The 12592-nt window shown below is 33.8% G+C and overlaps 3 protein-coding genes across 7 annotated transcripts; all 3 read left to right on the top strand.

The window, feature by feature from the left end:
• The first annotated feature begins 805 nt into the window (after positions 1-805).
• LOC105787620 (glutamate receptor 3.7) lies at positions 806-3441 on the top strand. Of its 4 annotated transcripts, XM_012614094.2 has the most exons (5): positions 808-1209; positions 1322-1953; positions 2047-2338; positions 2423-2832; positions 2916-3441. In XM_012614094.2, the coding sequence occupies exons 1-5, from the start codon at positions 1014-1016 to the stop codon at positions 3309-3311; spliced, it is 1926 nt and encodes a 641-aa protein (XP_012469548.1). In that variant the 5' UTR covers positions 808-1013; the 3' UTR covers positions 3312-3441. The 4 variants fall into 4 exon arrangements, with proteins under 4 accessions (XP_052480599.1, XP_012469548.1, XP_052480600.1 ...); XM_052624639.1 differs by having other exon boundaries at positions 806-1209; positions 2047-2832; XM_052624640.1 differs by having other exon boundaries at positions 1060-1209; positions 1368-1953; positions 2047-2832.
• A 196-nt stretch (positions 3442-3637) lies between these two features.
• On the top strand, positions 3638-4562 carry LOC128035247 (glutamate receptor 2.4-like). Of its 2 annotated transcripts, none has more exons than XM_052624643.1 (2): positions 3638-4174; positions 4281-4562. In XM_052624643.1, the coding sequence occupies exons 1-2, from the start codon at positions 3916-3918 to the stop codon at positions 4535-4537; spliced, it is 516 nt and encodes a 171-aa protein (XP_052480603.1). In that variant the 5' UTR covers positions 3638-3915; the 3' UTR covers positions 4538-4562. The 2 variants fall into 2 exon arrangements, with proteins under 2 accessions (XP_052480603.1, XP_052480604.1); XM_052624644.1 differs by having other exon boundaries at positions 4268-4562.
• Positions 4563-6200: 1638 nt separating this feature from the next.
• LOC105787622 (glutamate receptor 3.1) lies at positions 6201-9064 on the top strand. Its single transcript, XM_052624642.1, has 5 exons — positions 6201-6526; positions 6637-7280; positions 7377-7668; positions 7819-8228; positions 8314-9064. Exons 1-5 carry the CDS (start codon positions 6322-6324, stop codon positions 8662-8664), a joined length of 1902 nt encoding a protein of 633 aa, XP_052480602.1. The 5' UTR covers positions 6201-6321; the 3' UTR covers positions 8665-9064.
• The last annotated feature ends 3528 nt before the right edge of the window (positions 9065-12592 follow it).

The following is a 12592-nucleotide window of genomic DNA, read 5'->3' as shown; positions in this document are numbered from 1 at the left end:
TTTTAAATCTAAAATCGTTAAATACTTAATAGTTGGTTAGTTTAGTGTAGTTGTTAAGTAATTTTTTAACATTTATTTTAATACGCATAATTTATGTAGTTTATCCAAATATAAAACATTTTGAGTATAATCGGAGAACTATATTAAACCGAATAATCAAATTACTAACAAATTCCATTAGTTAGGTGCTGCTGACGTGATTAAGATGTTCAATTTTCCAAACAACACAATATCATCAAAACACAATTACGTTTAGGGTTCCAAAAGTGCTTTTACACCTAGAAGTATAACTGATTTTTGGGGTTAAAACTACGGTGAAAAATTGTTTTACACCTAGAAAGATAATTGAATTTTGGGGTCAAAACTACGGTGAAAAATTGTTTTTCTACTTAAATGCAAAAATTTAATTATTTAAAAAATCATTATTTATATTAATTATTTAAAAGTAGATAAAAATAGATTAATTTATATTTTGTACCATTATATAAATATAATTTATCATTGTATTAAATTATTTAATATAATTTATTATTATATTTAAGTTTTTAAAATATTTTATTTATCATTAATTTTATAAATACTTTATATTAATTACTTAAAAGGTGTTCAAAATTTATACTTTATGTACCATTATATTAAGATATTAAAATATCATATAATTTAATTAATTTTTAATTTTTTTACGTGTTGAGTTTTAACTTAATTGACATGAGCAATGTTATCAATATAAAAACACATGGATTCAAGTGCATAGCACTTAATAAGAGGTTACTGAGAAGTAGTTGGTCAAGATAATTTGCGGTGGACATTGACATGAGAACATGCCAGGAAAGTCCTGGAAGTAGTTCCTAAACATAATTTGTGGTGGACATTGGTATGAGAACATGCCAGGAAAGTCCTAGAGTTGACCCGAAATGAGTAATTTTAGCTTACCCTTTTCTGCAAATCAAACGAATGGGAGATTCAGTTTCCATTTTCAAGGAGAAATACAAAGATTTTTAGTCATTTGAGGCATGTCTGCTAAGATTTTTGCTTTTGTTTTGCTGTTGATACTGTCATCAAAGTGTAGTGGGATAAGAGATGGAGATGATCAGAAAGATACAGAGGATGATTCATGTTTGATGAGTTGTAACACAGCCTCAGATGCACACCATATCCAGTTAAAATTCAACCATTCGCCTGGGAATGTTACACCCATAGATCTATATGGTAAAATGTTTTATAATATTTGTTTTTGAATTATGATCGAACTTTAATAATGTTAGAATTGATGTATGAATCTGACAAGGAGAAAGGTGTTGTGTTGTTGATAATACTGCAGATGATTATCAAAATTATGTTGCCATAAAAAATTTGACTTCACACAGGTTACCGATTCTATGTACCGTCACAAGTTATGAAACCGCTTTCTCTGCGGAAATCAATGCGTTTACCAGGAGAGCCAAGGCAAACGTACTTTGTGCGCTGCCTGCAATAGATAAAGCAACAATGGGAAACGAATCTTCGACGAGTTACATGTCTCGTCATATGTACGAAATTGCTCGCGAGATTGCCAGTCTAATCGGCGACTACCTATGGTTGAAGCCTGGGACGACTGTTTACGAGGAATCTGATAGAATTAGTGATTTAGACATAGTCACTTTCAACTTGAACAGCCGTAATCCAACGCCGAATACAGGTGGGATCATTCAAATGGCTGCAACTTTATCATTTTCGACATCCAAGCCAGTTCACTATTATACAGAGAAAAGCATTGCCGTACCAGTAAGATCGATTCCCATGCAGTTTCTTAACATAAGCCAGGACGAGAAGAACCATAATGAAGCACAAATAACAGGGTTTTGGACTGATCTTTTTAAAGAAGCTGTTGCAGTGATGCCAATCAATACCACTTATAAATTGGTTCCTTTCTACGGTTCTGATGATCAATTGTTTAAGGCACTTGCTCGCAGGGTTAGTTTGTGACTTTATTCCTTATATTTCCTACAAATTATCAAGCATCAGTTGACTGACCGAAATTTCCAAATCCTCTTTTATGTATTGAAGACTTTTGATGCAGCCATTGGCTTAACAGTAATGACCAGAAAAGGGTCCGAGCTCTTAGAATTCTCATATCCATATTTCGAAGTAGGCCCGATGCTAGTGATGAAGGAAAAGCCTGAACCGAACCAAGTTTTTTCATTCATGATGCCTTTCACCAACGAGATGTGGTGTACTTTGGCAGCTATGACGATGTTCAATGCTTTTGTTATTTGGTTAGTTGAGTCTAGAACTGGTCATGAATCTGTTGGAGCTATCTTCTGGTTCCCTTTGGCAACCCTCTTCTATGGAGGGCATAGTAAGATTTATGTTAACTTCAAGCATTTCACCTCGTTATTGAGCATGTTCTATATGGACTACATGAATTTTTTTTGTAATGCAGGGGAATCACCGAGGAGCAATTTAACATATTTTGTGTTGGCCCCATGGTTGGTCCTGATCCTGGTTGTTTCTTCAACCTATACACAAAGCTTTACTTCCATGATAACAAGCTCAGACACCGAGTCATCATCTTGCTTAGATATAGAAGATCTCAAGAAAACAAATGCTATTGTGGGTTGTGATATGGAAGATTCAATTATGTTGCAGCATTTAGTGGAGTACATTGGGTTCCAAAGAAAGAACATCAAGCACATTGCTCAATCTTCAATCGATGATTATGCTAAAGCTCTATCAACTGGAAAAATAAAGGCTGCATTCTTCTGGGCGCCTTATTCGGGTCTTTTCCTTGCAAAATACTGCAAAGGTTTCAGATCTTGGGGACCCAACCATAATCTACGTGGTTCTTCAGTTGTAATAAAAACCATACTCTTCAATTTTAACTCTATTAAGCTATTGTTCAAGCTTTGAGGGATGTCATATGTTCATTTCTACAGATTTTTCCAAGGGATTCTCCTTTTGCTCCATACATGTCAGAGGCCATGGTGCGATTATGTGGGAGTGGAAAATTCAAGCGAATGAAGGATGATTTACTATCATTTCCTGAGTGTTCGAGTTCAACAATTGATGTCACCATGAAACGGGGAATAGGACCTGGGCCCTTCTCAGGCTTATTTATTTTATCAGGCACGGCATCTGCAGTTGCAATATTGATCACGGTTATTCGACCGATGAGAAGACGCTGGGAAAGGTTGGTTCAAGGAATGTTGATGGGTAGAGGACTTTGGGTATGGCTGACTACTCTGTTTTCTCGAGACCAAAGGGGAAATCAGCTCCAAGTTCAACTAGCAAGGATTAGTTTCACGTCCCAAACACAACTTACCAGCTCCTAGCATCATGGGTGTAAATGCAGGTCGAAGATGTATTTAGTTTATTATATATATCATGCCGATGAAAACAATTATGTTAGAAACCTATAAGGAACGATCACGGAAAAATCAAAATATGTTTGAAATGGTAAAATTTAGCTTGAGTTCAAATATATAAAAATATAAAAAAAAAAATTTACTTCATAGTTGAGTATAAAAATATAAGGAATGATGGGTGCCTTCGATCGCCTTGTCCAGGCATTGAAGGCCCTGTTTTTGTACATCAGCTCATCAGATCTGATCGACGGGTATGGAACTCCGGCCTCCTGGATTGTCACGAGTTATGAAATTCCATTCGTTGGGGAAATCAATACGTTTACCAGGAGAGCCAAGGCCAATGTACTTTGTGCGCTGCCTGCAAAAGATAAAACAACAATGGGAAACGAATCTTCGACGAGTTACATGTCTCGTCAAATGTACGAAATTGCTAATCTAATTGGCAACTACCTGTGGTTGAAGCCTGGGACATCTGTCCACGAGGAATCTGACAGAATTAGTAGCGATTTAGACAGTCAATTTCAACTTGAACAGCCGCAATCCAAATTCAAAAACAGGAGGAATCATTCAAATGGCTGCAACTTTATTGTTTTCGACATCCAAGCCGCTTCACTATTATACCGAGTTAAGTATTGCTGTACCAGTAAGATCGATTCCCAGCCAGTTTCTTAATATAAGCCATGACGACAAGAGCCATAATGAAGCACAAATAACAGGGTTTTGGATTGATCTGTTTAAAGAAGCTATTGCAGTGATGCCAATCAATACCACTTATAAGCTGGTCCCTTTCTACGGTTCTGATGATCAATTGTTTGACACCAGCTCGCAGGGTTAGTTTGTGACTTTGTTCCTTATATTTCCTACAAATTATCAAGCATCAGTTGACTGACTGAAATTTCCAAATCCTTTTTTATGTATTGAAGACTTTTGCTGCAGCCATTGGCCCATGGTTGGTCCTGATCCTGGTTGTTTCTTCAACCTATACACAAAGCTTTACTTCCACGATAACAACAAGCTCAGACACCGAGTCATCATCTTGCTTGGATATAGAAAATCTTAAGAAAGCAAATGCTATTGTAGGTTGTGATACGGAAGATTCAATTATGTTGCCGCATTTAGTAGAGGTCATTGGGTTCCGAAGGAACAATAATCCATTGGTGATTATGCAAAGGCTCTATCAACTGGAAATATAAATGCTGCCTTCTTTTGGGGGCCTTATTCGAGTCTTTTCCTTGCAAAATACTGCAAAGGCTTCAGATCTTGGTGCACCAACCATACTAATCCTTGTATTTTATAGGCCTATTACAGGGTAGACGCTGACCGCGAATTTTAAAACTACTTCATACTTAAGGTGAGGATCGAACCCTCAACCACTGGTTAAGATAAGAGCATTGGTGGAGCCAGGGGCTGGGAGGGGCCTGATCCCCTAAAATAAAAAATTTTCTATTTAGGCCCTTTATAATTTATAAAATTTTAAATTAGTAATGGTAAAATTATATTTTGGCCCCCTAAATAATAAAAAGTTAATTTAGTCTTTTAAAAATTATAAAGATATAGACTATTAAAATAGTGAAATTACATTTTTAATATTGTAAAAATATACAATTTAATTTCGGTCCCCCTAAAATAATTTTTTAACTCAGCCACTGGATAGGAGAGATCCTACCATCTCACTTAACTTCCGTGGTTCAAGTTTATTTATTCTATGCACGACATTTGCAATTGCAATGTTGATCACGGTTATTCGACCAATGAGAAGACATTGGGAGAGGATGACTCAAGGAATGTTGATGGGCAAAGCACTTTCGGTAGGGCTGACTACTATGTTTTCTTGAAACCGGAGGGGAAACCAGATTCAACTTCAACTAGCAAGCATTAGTTCCACTTCCTAAACATTAAGTTACCGGCTCTTATCATTACTGATGTAAATGACGGTCATAGATGCAAAAATAGGATTAATATTTATTACATGTTATACATGAATATATACTTTATAAAGTATTGTTTTTGCATGTATAAAATTCATGTACTCTTCATCTATAATTGTTTAGTAGATTCTAATATTTGTGATGAATAATACGATTGAGTATAAGCTACGTATGCAATTCATGTTATGTGGACATGCGATTTAATCTAAGTGAGCCCCATTTTTATGTGTTTATTAGGTCTCTTTCGTTATTAATGCTATTGATAAGCTAAATTCGATGAGTGAATTTATAGAGTTTTTGAAGGAAGAAGTTATAAGATTGTTTATTGATAAGAGGAATAATTTCAACAAGCTTTCTTTTGATAATGAAATTATTTTGCATTGATAATCAAACTAATGAATCAAAACCGAGAAATTACTATTGAGACTCTCATTATATTAAAATTTTTAAATTTTATTTTGTGATATCTTTTACATAATTATATATTTAATCTTAATTTTAAAACTCCTTTTTGTTTTATTAAAAAAATAGAATTATCATACATGCATTTAAAAATATAGAATTATAATAATTGGATTTAACCCTACTTGAGTAGGAATTTATTTTTGTCTTGACAACCATAGAGTTGTATTTAAATGAAAACCATACATGGGATACTAGTCAGTACTTACCGCAACGTGTAAACGTAACAATTTTGGTTTTTATGTAGAACTAAGATAATCTGGTTTTATCATGTTGTCACTAGCGATAGGAGAGAACCTTCATTGGTAGCAATGATACGAATGACGCTTCAGTCATGGCATGCGGCCGGCTTAGCAATTATTAACTCCAATATTGGGTGCTGCTGACGTGAACATACTCATTTTTCCACACAATTTCTAGGAGGTTACCAAGTAATGCAAGTTCCTAAGGATAATTTATGGTGGACAGGGACATGAGAACACGCCTTGAAAGCCCTACCGTTGACCGGAAATGAGTACTTTTAGCTTACCTTTCCCTGCAACTCAAACGAAAGAGGATTCAGTTTCAGTTTTCTAATCATTAGAGGCATGCAGGGGGCAGCCTTTACCAAGCTTTTTGCTATTGTGTTTCTATTATTACTGTCATCAAAGTGTAGTGGGACAATAGATGGAGATGATCGGGAAGATGTGGAAGCTGATGTATGTATGTGTTGTGCCGCCGCCAGAGATACACATCCAATCCAATTACAATTCAACCATTTGCATGGGGAAGTTAAACCCATAGATCTCGATGGTAACGTGATGTAATCTCCTTGTTTCACGATCGATCGATTGATCGATCTATAATTAAGTTAGAATAGATGTATGAATCTGACAAAAAAGTATCTGTTATTAATTTTGCAGATCATTATCAAAACTATGCGGCCATAAAAAACCTGACTACGCACGGACACAGGTTACCAATTCTTTGTAATGTCACAAAATATGAAACTGCATTTTCTAAGGAAGTAAATGAGTTTGCCAAGAGAACCAAGGCGACCGTACATTGTGCTCTACCCGCAAGAGCTGAAGCAACAATGATAAATGAATCATCAACGAGTTACATGTCTCGTCATATGTATGAAATTGTTCGCAATATTGCTAGATCAATCGGCACCTTCCCGGGGATGAAGTTAAAACCTGGATTGACTTGGTACATGTCCAAAGGAATTAGTGATTTAGACATCGTCACTTTCAGCTTGAACAGCCGCCAACCACAAAATGCTAGTGGGATTGTTCAACTGGATGCAACTTTATCGTTTTTGGCATCCAAGCCGGTTCACTGTCACTTTTATAAAGGGTTAAGCATTGGTGTACCAGTAAGATCGATTCCCAAGCAGTTTATTAACATAAGCCATGCCAAGAAGAACTACGAGGAAACACAAATAACAGGGTTTTGGGTAGATATTTTTAAAGAAGCTACTTCAATGATGTCAGTCGATAGACCTTATAAACTGGTTCCTTTCTACGGGTCTGACGATCAGCTGTTTAAGGAACTTGCTTGCAGGGTTAGTTTGTGACTCTGTTCTTTATATTTCCCACAAATGATCAAACATCAGTTAGACTGACTGAAATAATTTCCATTTTTTTTTATGTATGGTAAGACTTTTGATGCAGCCATTGGCTTAGCAGTAATGACCAAGGAACGATCCCAGGTTGTAGAATTCTCATATCCATATATTGAAGTAGGCCCGGTGGTAGTGATTAAGGAGAACCTTGAAATGAACCAATTTTTTTCATTCATGATCCCTTTCACCAACAAGATGTGGTTTACTTTGGCTGCTATCACTGTGTTCAATGCTTTTGTTATTCAATTAGTTGAATCTGGAACTGGCCATGAATCTGTTGGAGCTATCTTCTGGATCCCTTTGGCGACCCTCTTCTATGGAGGGCATAGTAAGATTTATTTTAAAATCACGCATTTCACTTTGTTCTTGAGCAGCATGTTCTATATGGATACCAGTTGCAATTACCACACTACATGATAGGATATACAAGTTTCTTCAAGTAACCCTCGTACTGATAATTGGTAATATTGTAATGCAGAAGAATCACCGAGGAACAGCTTAACTAATTTTGTGCTGGCCCCATGGTTCATCCTGATCCTGGTTGTTTCTTCAACCTATACAGCAAGCTTTACTTCCATGATAACAAGCTCAGACACCGAGTCATCATCTTACTTAGATATAGAAATTCTCAAGAAAACAAATGCAACTGTAGGTTGTGATATGGAAGATTCAATTATGTTGCAGCATTTAGTGGAGGTCATTGGGTTCCAAAGAAAGAATATCAAGCACATTGCTCAATCTTCATTTGATGATTATGCAAAGGCTCTATCAACTGGATATATAAAGGCTGCATTCTTTTGGACGCCATATGCCGAAGTTTTCCTTGCAAAATACTGCAAAGGTTTCAGAGCTTGGAGCCCAAGCCATGGCCTACGCGGTTCTTCAATTGTAATATAAACGATGCTCGTTTTCCTAATTTATTGTTCAAGCTTCGAGGAACATCTTTTGACAATTTTCTTTTCTTGTATTACAGATTGTTCCGCAGGGTTCTTCTTTCGGTTCACATATGTCAGAGGCTATGAAGCTATTAATACAAAGTGGGAAACTCAAGCAAATGAAGGAAGATATGCTATCTCTTTCATATTGTTCGAGTTCAACTAATGATGGTACCATGAAACGTGGAGTAGGACCTGGACCCTTCTCGGGATTTTTTATTTTATCAGGCTCGGCGTCTGCAATTGCATTGGTGATCACGGTCATTCGACTATTAAGAAGACGTTGGGAGAGGTTGGTTCAAGGAATGTTGATGGGTAGAGAGCTCTGGGTGTGGCTGACTACTGTGTTTCTCGAAACCAGAGGGGAAAGCAGCTTCAGGTTCAACTAGCAAGGATTAGTTGAAAATGTTGGAAGTGTCGGAGATGATCAACAATTGATGAGCTACAAGCTGGACCAGTATTTTATCTGAATTATAAGTATCTTGAAAGGTTGGTTCAAGGAATGTTGATGGGTAGAGGACTTTGGGTATGGTTGACTACTCTGTTTTCTCGAAACCAAAGGGGAAATCAGCTCCAAGTTCAACTAGCAAGGATTAGTTTCACTTCCCACGCAGAACTTACCAACTCCTAGAATCATGGGTGTAGATGGAGGTCGAAGAAGTATTCAGTTTCTTATATATATATATCATGCCGATGAAATCAATTATGTTAGAAATTTATAAGGAACGATCATAAAATATATATATCTTTTCCATAATCTAAAATTTATATATATTGCCCCCGTTGAAACCATTTTTTTTTTTGAAATCGATTTTTTATTTGAAAAACCAAAAATGGAGTCACCATCAATCCTTTTTATGAGATGTGATCGGATCATCTCGTAATTCGATCGTTTTAATAAAATGTTTGATTTACTAAAACAATACTTTTTGCTCTACAAAAATTCAGAAAACGGGTTCGGGAGTCGGTTATGCATAAAGAAAGATTAGCACCCTTGTTACGCCCAAAATTGGTACCTGATTGATTACTTGATGTCTTTAGTGTAGAAAATTTAAAATTTGAAAAGAGTTTAAAACACGACCCCACTTTGCATAATATTATTTTTAATCAAAACGTACGTAAAAGGGCCTTTTATCTCGAGGTAACAAAATGTTATATCTCGTAAGTTAGGACATGACACCTCGAATCTTCGAAAATAAGCTTGCCTTTTTAATTTTTTATTTAATTAAATCTCATGTATTTTAATTTTAAAAGGATATTCGGTCATCTAGGTTCAACAAGAAAGTCGAACCCCGTAAATTAGGGCATGATCTCTCAAATTTCTAAATACGGAACATTGCCTTATTTTTTTTTTAAATTTTCCTTTTTTGAACAATAACAAATGTAATATTTAAAATGATGTGCATTTTTCTTATTTGGATACAATACATCAACGGATAAATATATCTAAACTTAATGTATAGTATAGTGATAAATGGAATAATACATAATAGCTATATGAGTAGAATGTTAGAATAAACAAGTAGAGGAATACTATAATAATACAAATGTAATAATAACAATAATATTAATGATCGAATCATAATATTAATAAAATAAATAAGGTAATCTTAAAATAAAGTAAAATGGAAAATGCATGATAATAAAGATGAGTAAACATGACATGAAAATATCAAAAATAATAAAAGAAATAATAAAATAACGAGAATAATAACAAACATTAAAAATAAAATAATAACCATAATAATAAAAAGACACAAGTAAAAGAGATGATCTATTTTTAAAATGTAAAAGATAAAGAAATAAAGAAATAAATAAAATAAAAGTTTGTGGAAAGATTGAAATTAAATAGGCTAAGGATTAAATTGCAACTAGAATGAAATTAAAGGGATAAATTGTAAATAATAAAAAAAGAATAAAGGATTAGAATGAAACGCGTGAAAAAAAGGGACTAAACATGAAATTATCCCAAATTCCTTAAACGCACCATTCCATAGGGACTAAAATGAAATAAAAATAAAAATACATGGTAAAAATTAAAAAGAAAAAGAAATAGGAATCGATTTGAAAACAATTAAAAACAGAGGGACAGTAAGATATAGAGACCTCACCCATATCAAAACACGCGGGTCTCACGCGGTTCGAGTCAAGTTATTGGACTAAAACGTCAAAACGACGCCGTTTCAAAGGCCTGTTCCCAAAAATGGCCAAGGGACCAAAATGAAGACAAAGTAAAATTAAGTAGTAAAGATATAAAGAGTAAAAAGACTACATTGTAAATCATCCAAAAAGCAGAAGGGCCAAAAGCACAAATAGACCCTTCTGCTAAAACACGCGGATCTTAAATTGGGTTAGGTCGGTTTTCTGGTTAGTTTTAAGACGACGCCATTTTGGCGCCTGAAGCTTAGGCCCAAAACGATGTCGTATTAGACTTTATATATAAAAAATATATATATAACAAAAATCATTTCAATAGCTTTCCAAAAAAAAAAAATCCTTCTTTCTCTCTTTTTCTCTCTAGGGATGACGCATAATTCGGTCATGGAGGCCATCGGCAACCCATCGTGGCCACCGGTCATCGACGATGGTGGCCGTCGCCTCCAGTGGCCGGAGAGAAAAAAACTCGCTTTAGCCTTTTTTGGCCCGAATCTAAAGTCTAAGCCTTCGATTTTAAAAAAGAAATATCGCCGACCCTCTCTTGGCCATTTTCGACTTCGGAGAAGGCTTCCGACGACGGAGTAGATGAAGCGGCGTAGGTGAGAACCTTTTTACTTTTATTTATTATATTTTTTAAAAATAAAATGAAAAAAAGGATCACATTTGTTAATGTTTTTCTTTTTTTGACTATTTTTTTATTTCGATTTCTTATTTCAGAAGCTAAAAAAAAAAAAACCTTTTACAATCTGTTTCTTAGGCTTCTTATAGCCGATATTACATATTATTAATTTTCTATTTTTTACTGTTTGCTATTGTTCTTGCGTGTTTTTTGCTAATTTTTACAGGGGTGGTGACAAAGTTGGTGGTGGTAGAGGCGGCCGTGGCAAAAGGGTGTGGCATAGGGACGTGTGGTGTAACGACCTAAAAATTCGTGGGCACCAGAAAAGTGTGTTATCGGGCTTCCGTCTTAGTAAACTGAATTAGTAAATAAATATTAGGAGTAATTATGAGTCTAATAGTGTGTTTAATTAGATTTTCTATTTAGTAAATTTAGCCCAATTTAAAGTAATTAGGAAAAGGATTAAATTGCAAAAGGGAAAAAGTTGAATTATAGATTAATAGAAAATAAAAGGATTAAAATGGAAATTAAGCCTTTAACAACAAATGATGCTGCAAATGGGAAGATTTTCTTTGATTATATATTATATAAATATTATTATGGTTTTATATTAAAATTATTATTAAATAAATTAAAATAGTGACAAATGTATGGTAGTGATAATAAACATGTGTAAAATATATGAAAACACACTTGTAATTTATTTGTATATTTTCTTAAATAATAAGTAAAAGATATTTATTTATTAATATATTATATTATGAAATAAAACAAATAAAGACAAGTGTAGGGTGATAAGTGGTACATGTGTAATATGTGAATATATATACACTTGTATTAAAATTATTTATTTGCTTAAAATTTAAGTAAAAGATATTTATAATATTAATTAATATTATTATCATGATATTATATTGTGCCAAATGTATGGTAGAGATGATATTGTACATTTATCAATAAATATATGTACATTTGTAATATTATTATTTGTTGTTAAATATATTTTATTGAATAAATAAGATAATTGACAAATATGTGATACAAAATTTATACAAGTGTAATTAAATAATTGGTTTACTTAATATTTAAGCATAATATAATATATTAATTATTAAGTAAATAAAATAAAGTAAGTAAAATAAACTAAAGAAATAAAAGATATTTATTAGATAATTAATTGAATTATAAGATTTTTATGAGGTAAACAAGTTAAATAGAGAAAAGTGTAAAACAGACCAATTGTAATATAAGCATTTGTTATTAAATAGATTTTATATATAATAATAATTATTATAAACTTATATATATATACGTTATAAAGAAACAAAAGAGAAAGAGAGTTACAGAGAACAGACGAAAAAGAAAGAAAAGGGGAAAGAAAAAGGAAAAGGGAGAATTAGGATTTGAAAGCTTCAAGTTTAATTGCTAATAAACAATTTGAGGTATCGGCACAAAAAGGGAAGGAGAAGGTCGTCGAGGAGTAACTGTGAAATTCGGGTTTGTATTATTATAATTCAAATCTATTTATTATTAATTGTTAT

This window comes from Gossypium raimondii, chromosome 2, assembly GCF_025698545.1.
Source record: "Gossypium raimondii isolate GPD5lz chromosome 2, ASM2569854v1, whole genome shotgun sequence".
Lineage (NCBI taxonomy): Eukaryota > Viridiplantae > Streptophyta > Magnoliopsida > Malvales > Malvaceae > Gossypium > Gossypium raimondii.
This window is presented reverse-complemented; position numbering and strand designations above follow the sequence as displayed.

Bases quoted from the DNA above. Each gene is read 5' to 3' on its own strand.
- LOC105787620 (XM_052624639.1), top strand. From the start codon at position 1,014: ATGTCTGCTAAGATTTTTGCTTTTGTTTTGCTGTTGATACTGTCATCA. The intron at 1,954-2,046 runs GTTAGTTTGTGA...TATGTATTGAAG, and splicing joins TTAAGGCACTTGCTCGCAGG to ACTTTTGATGCAGCCATTGG. The intron at 2,833-2,915 runs GTAATAAAAACC...TCATTTCTACAG, and splicing joins ATCTACGTGGTTCTTCAGTT to ATTTTTCCAAGGGATTCTCC.
- LOC128035247 (XM_052624643.1), top strand. From the start codon at position 3,916: ATGGCTGCAACTTTATTGTTTTCGACATCCAAGCCGCTTCACTATTAT. The intron at 4,175-4,280 runs GTTAGTTTGTGA...CTTTTGCTGCAG, and splicing joins GTTTGACACCAGCTCGCAGG to CCATTGGCCCATGGTTGGTC.
- LOC105787622 (XM_052624642.1), top strand. From the start codon at position 6,322: ATGCAGGGGGCAGCCTTTACCAAGCTTTTTGCTATTGTGTTTCTATTA. The intron at 7,281-7,376 runs GTTAGTTTGTGA...ATGTATGGTAAG, and splicing joins TTAAGGAACTTGCTTGCAGG to ACTTTTGATGCAGCCATTGG. The intron at 7,669-7,818 runs GTAAGATTTATT...ATTGTAATGCAG, and splicing joins CCTCTTCTATGGAGGGCATA to AAGAATCACCGAGGAACAGC.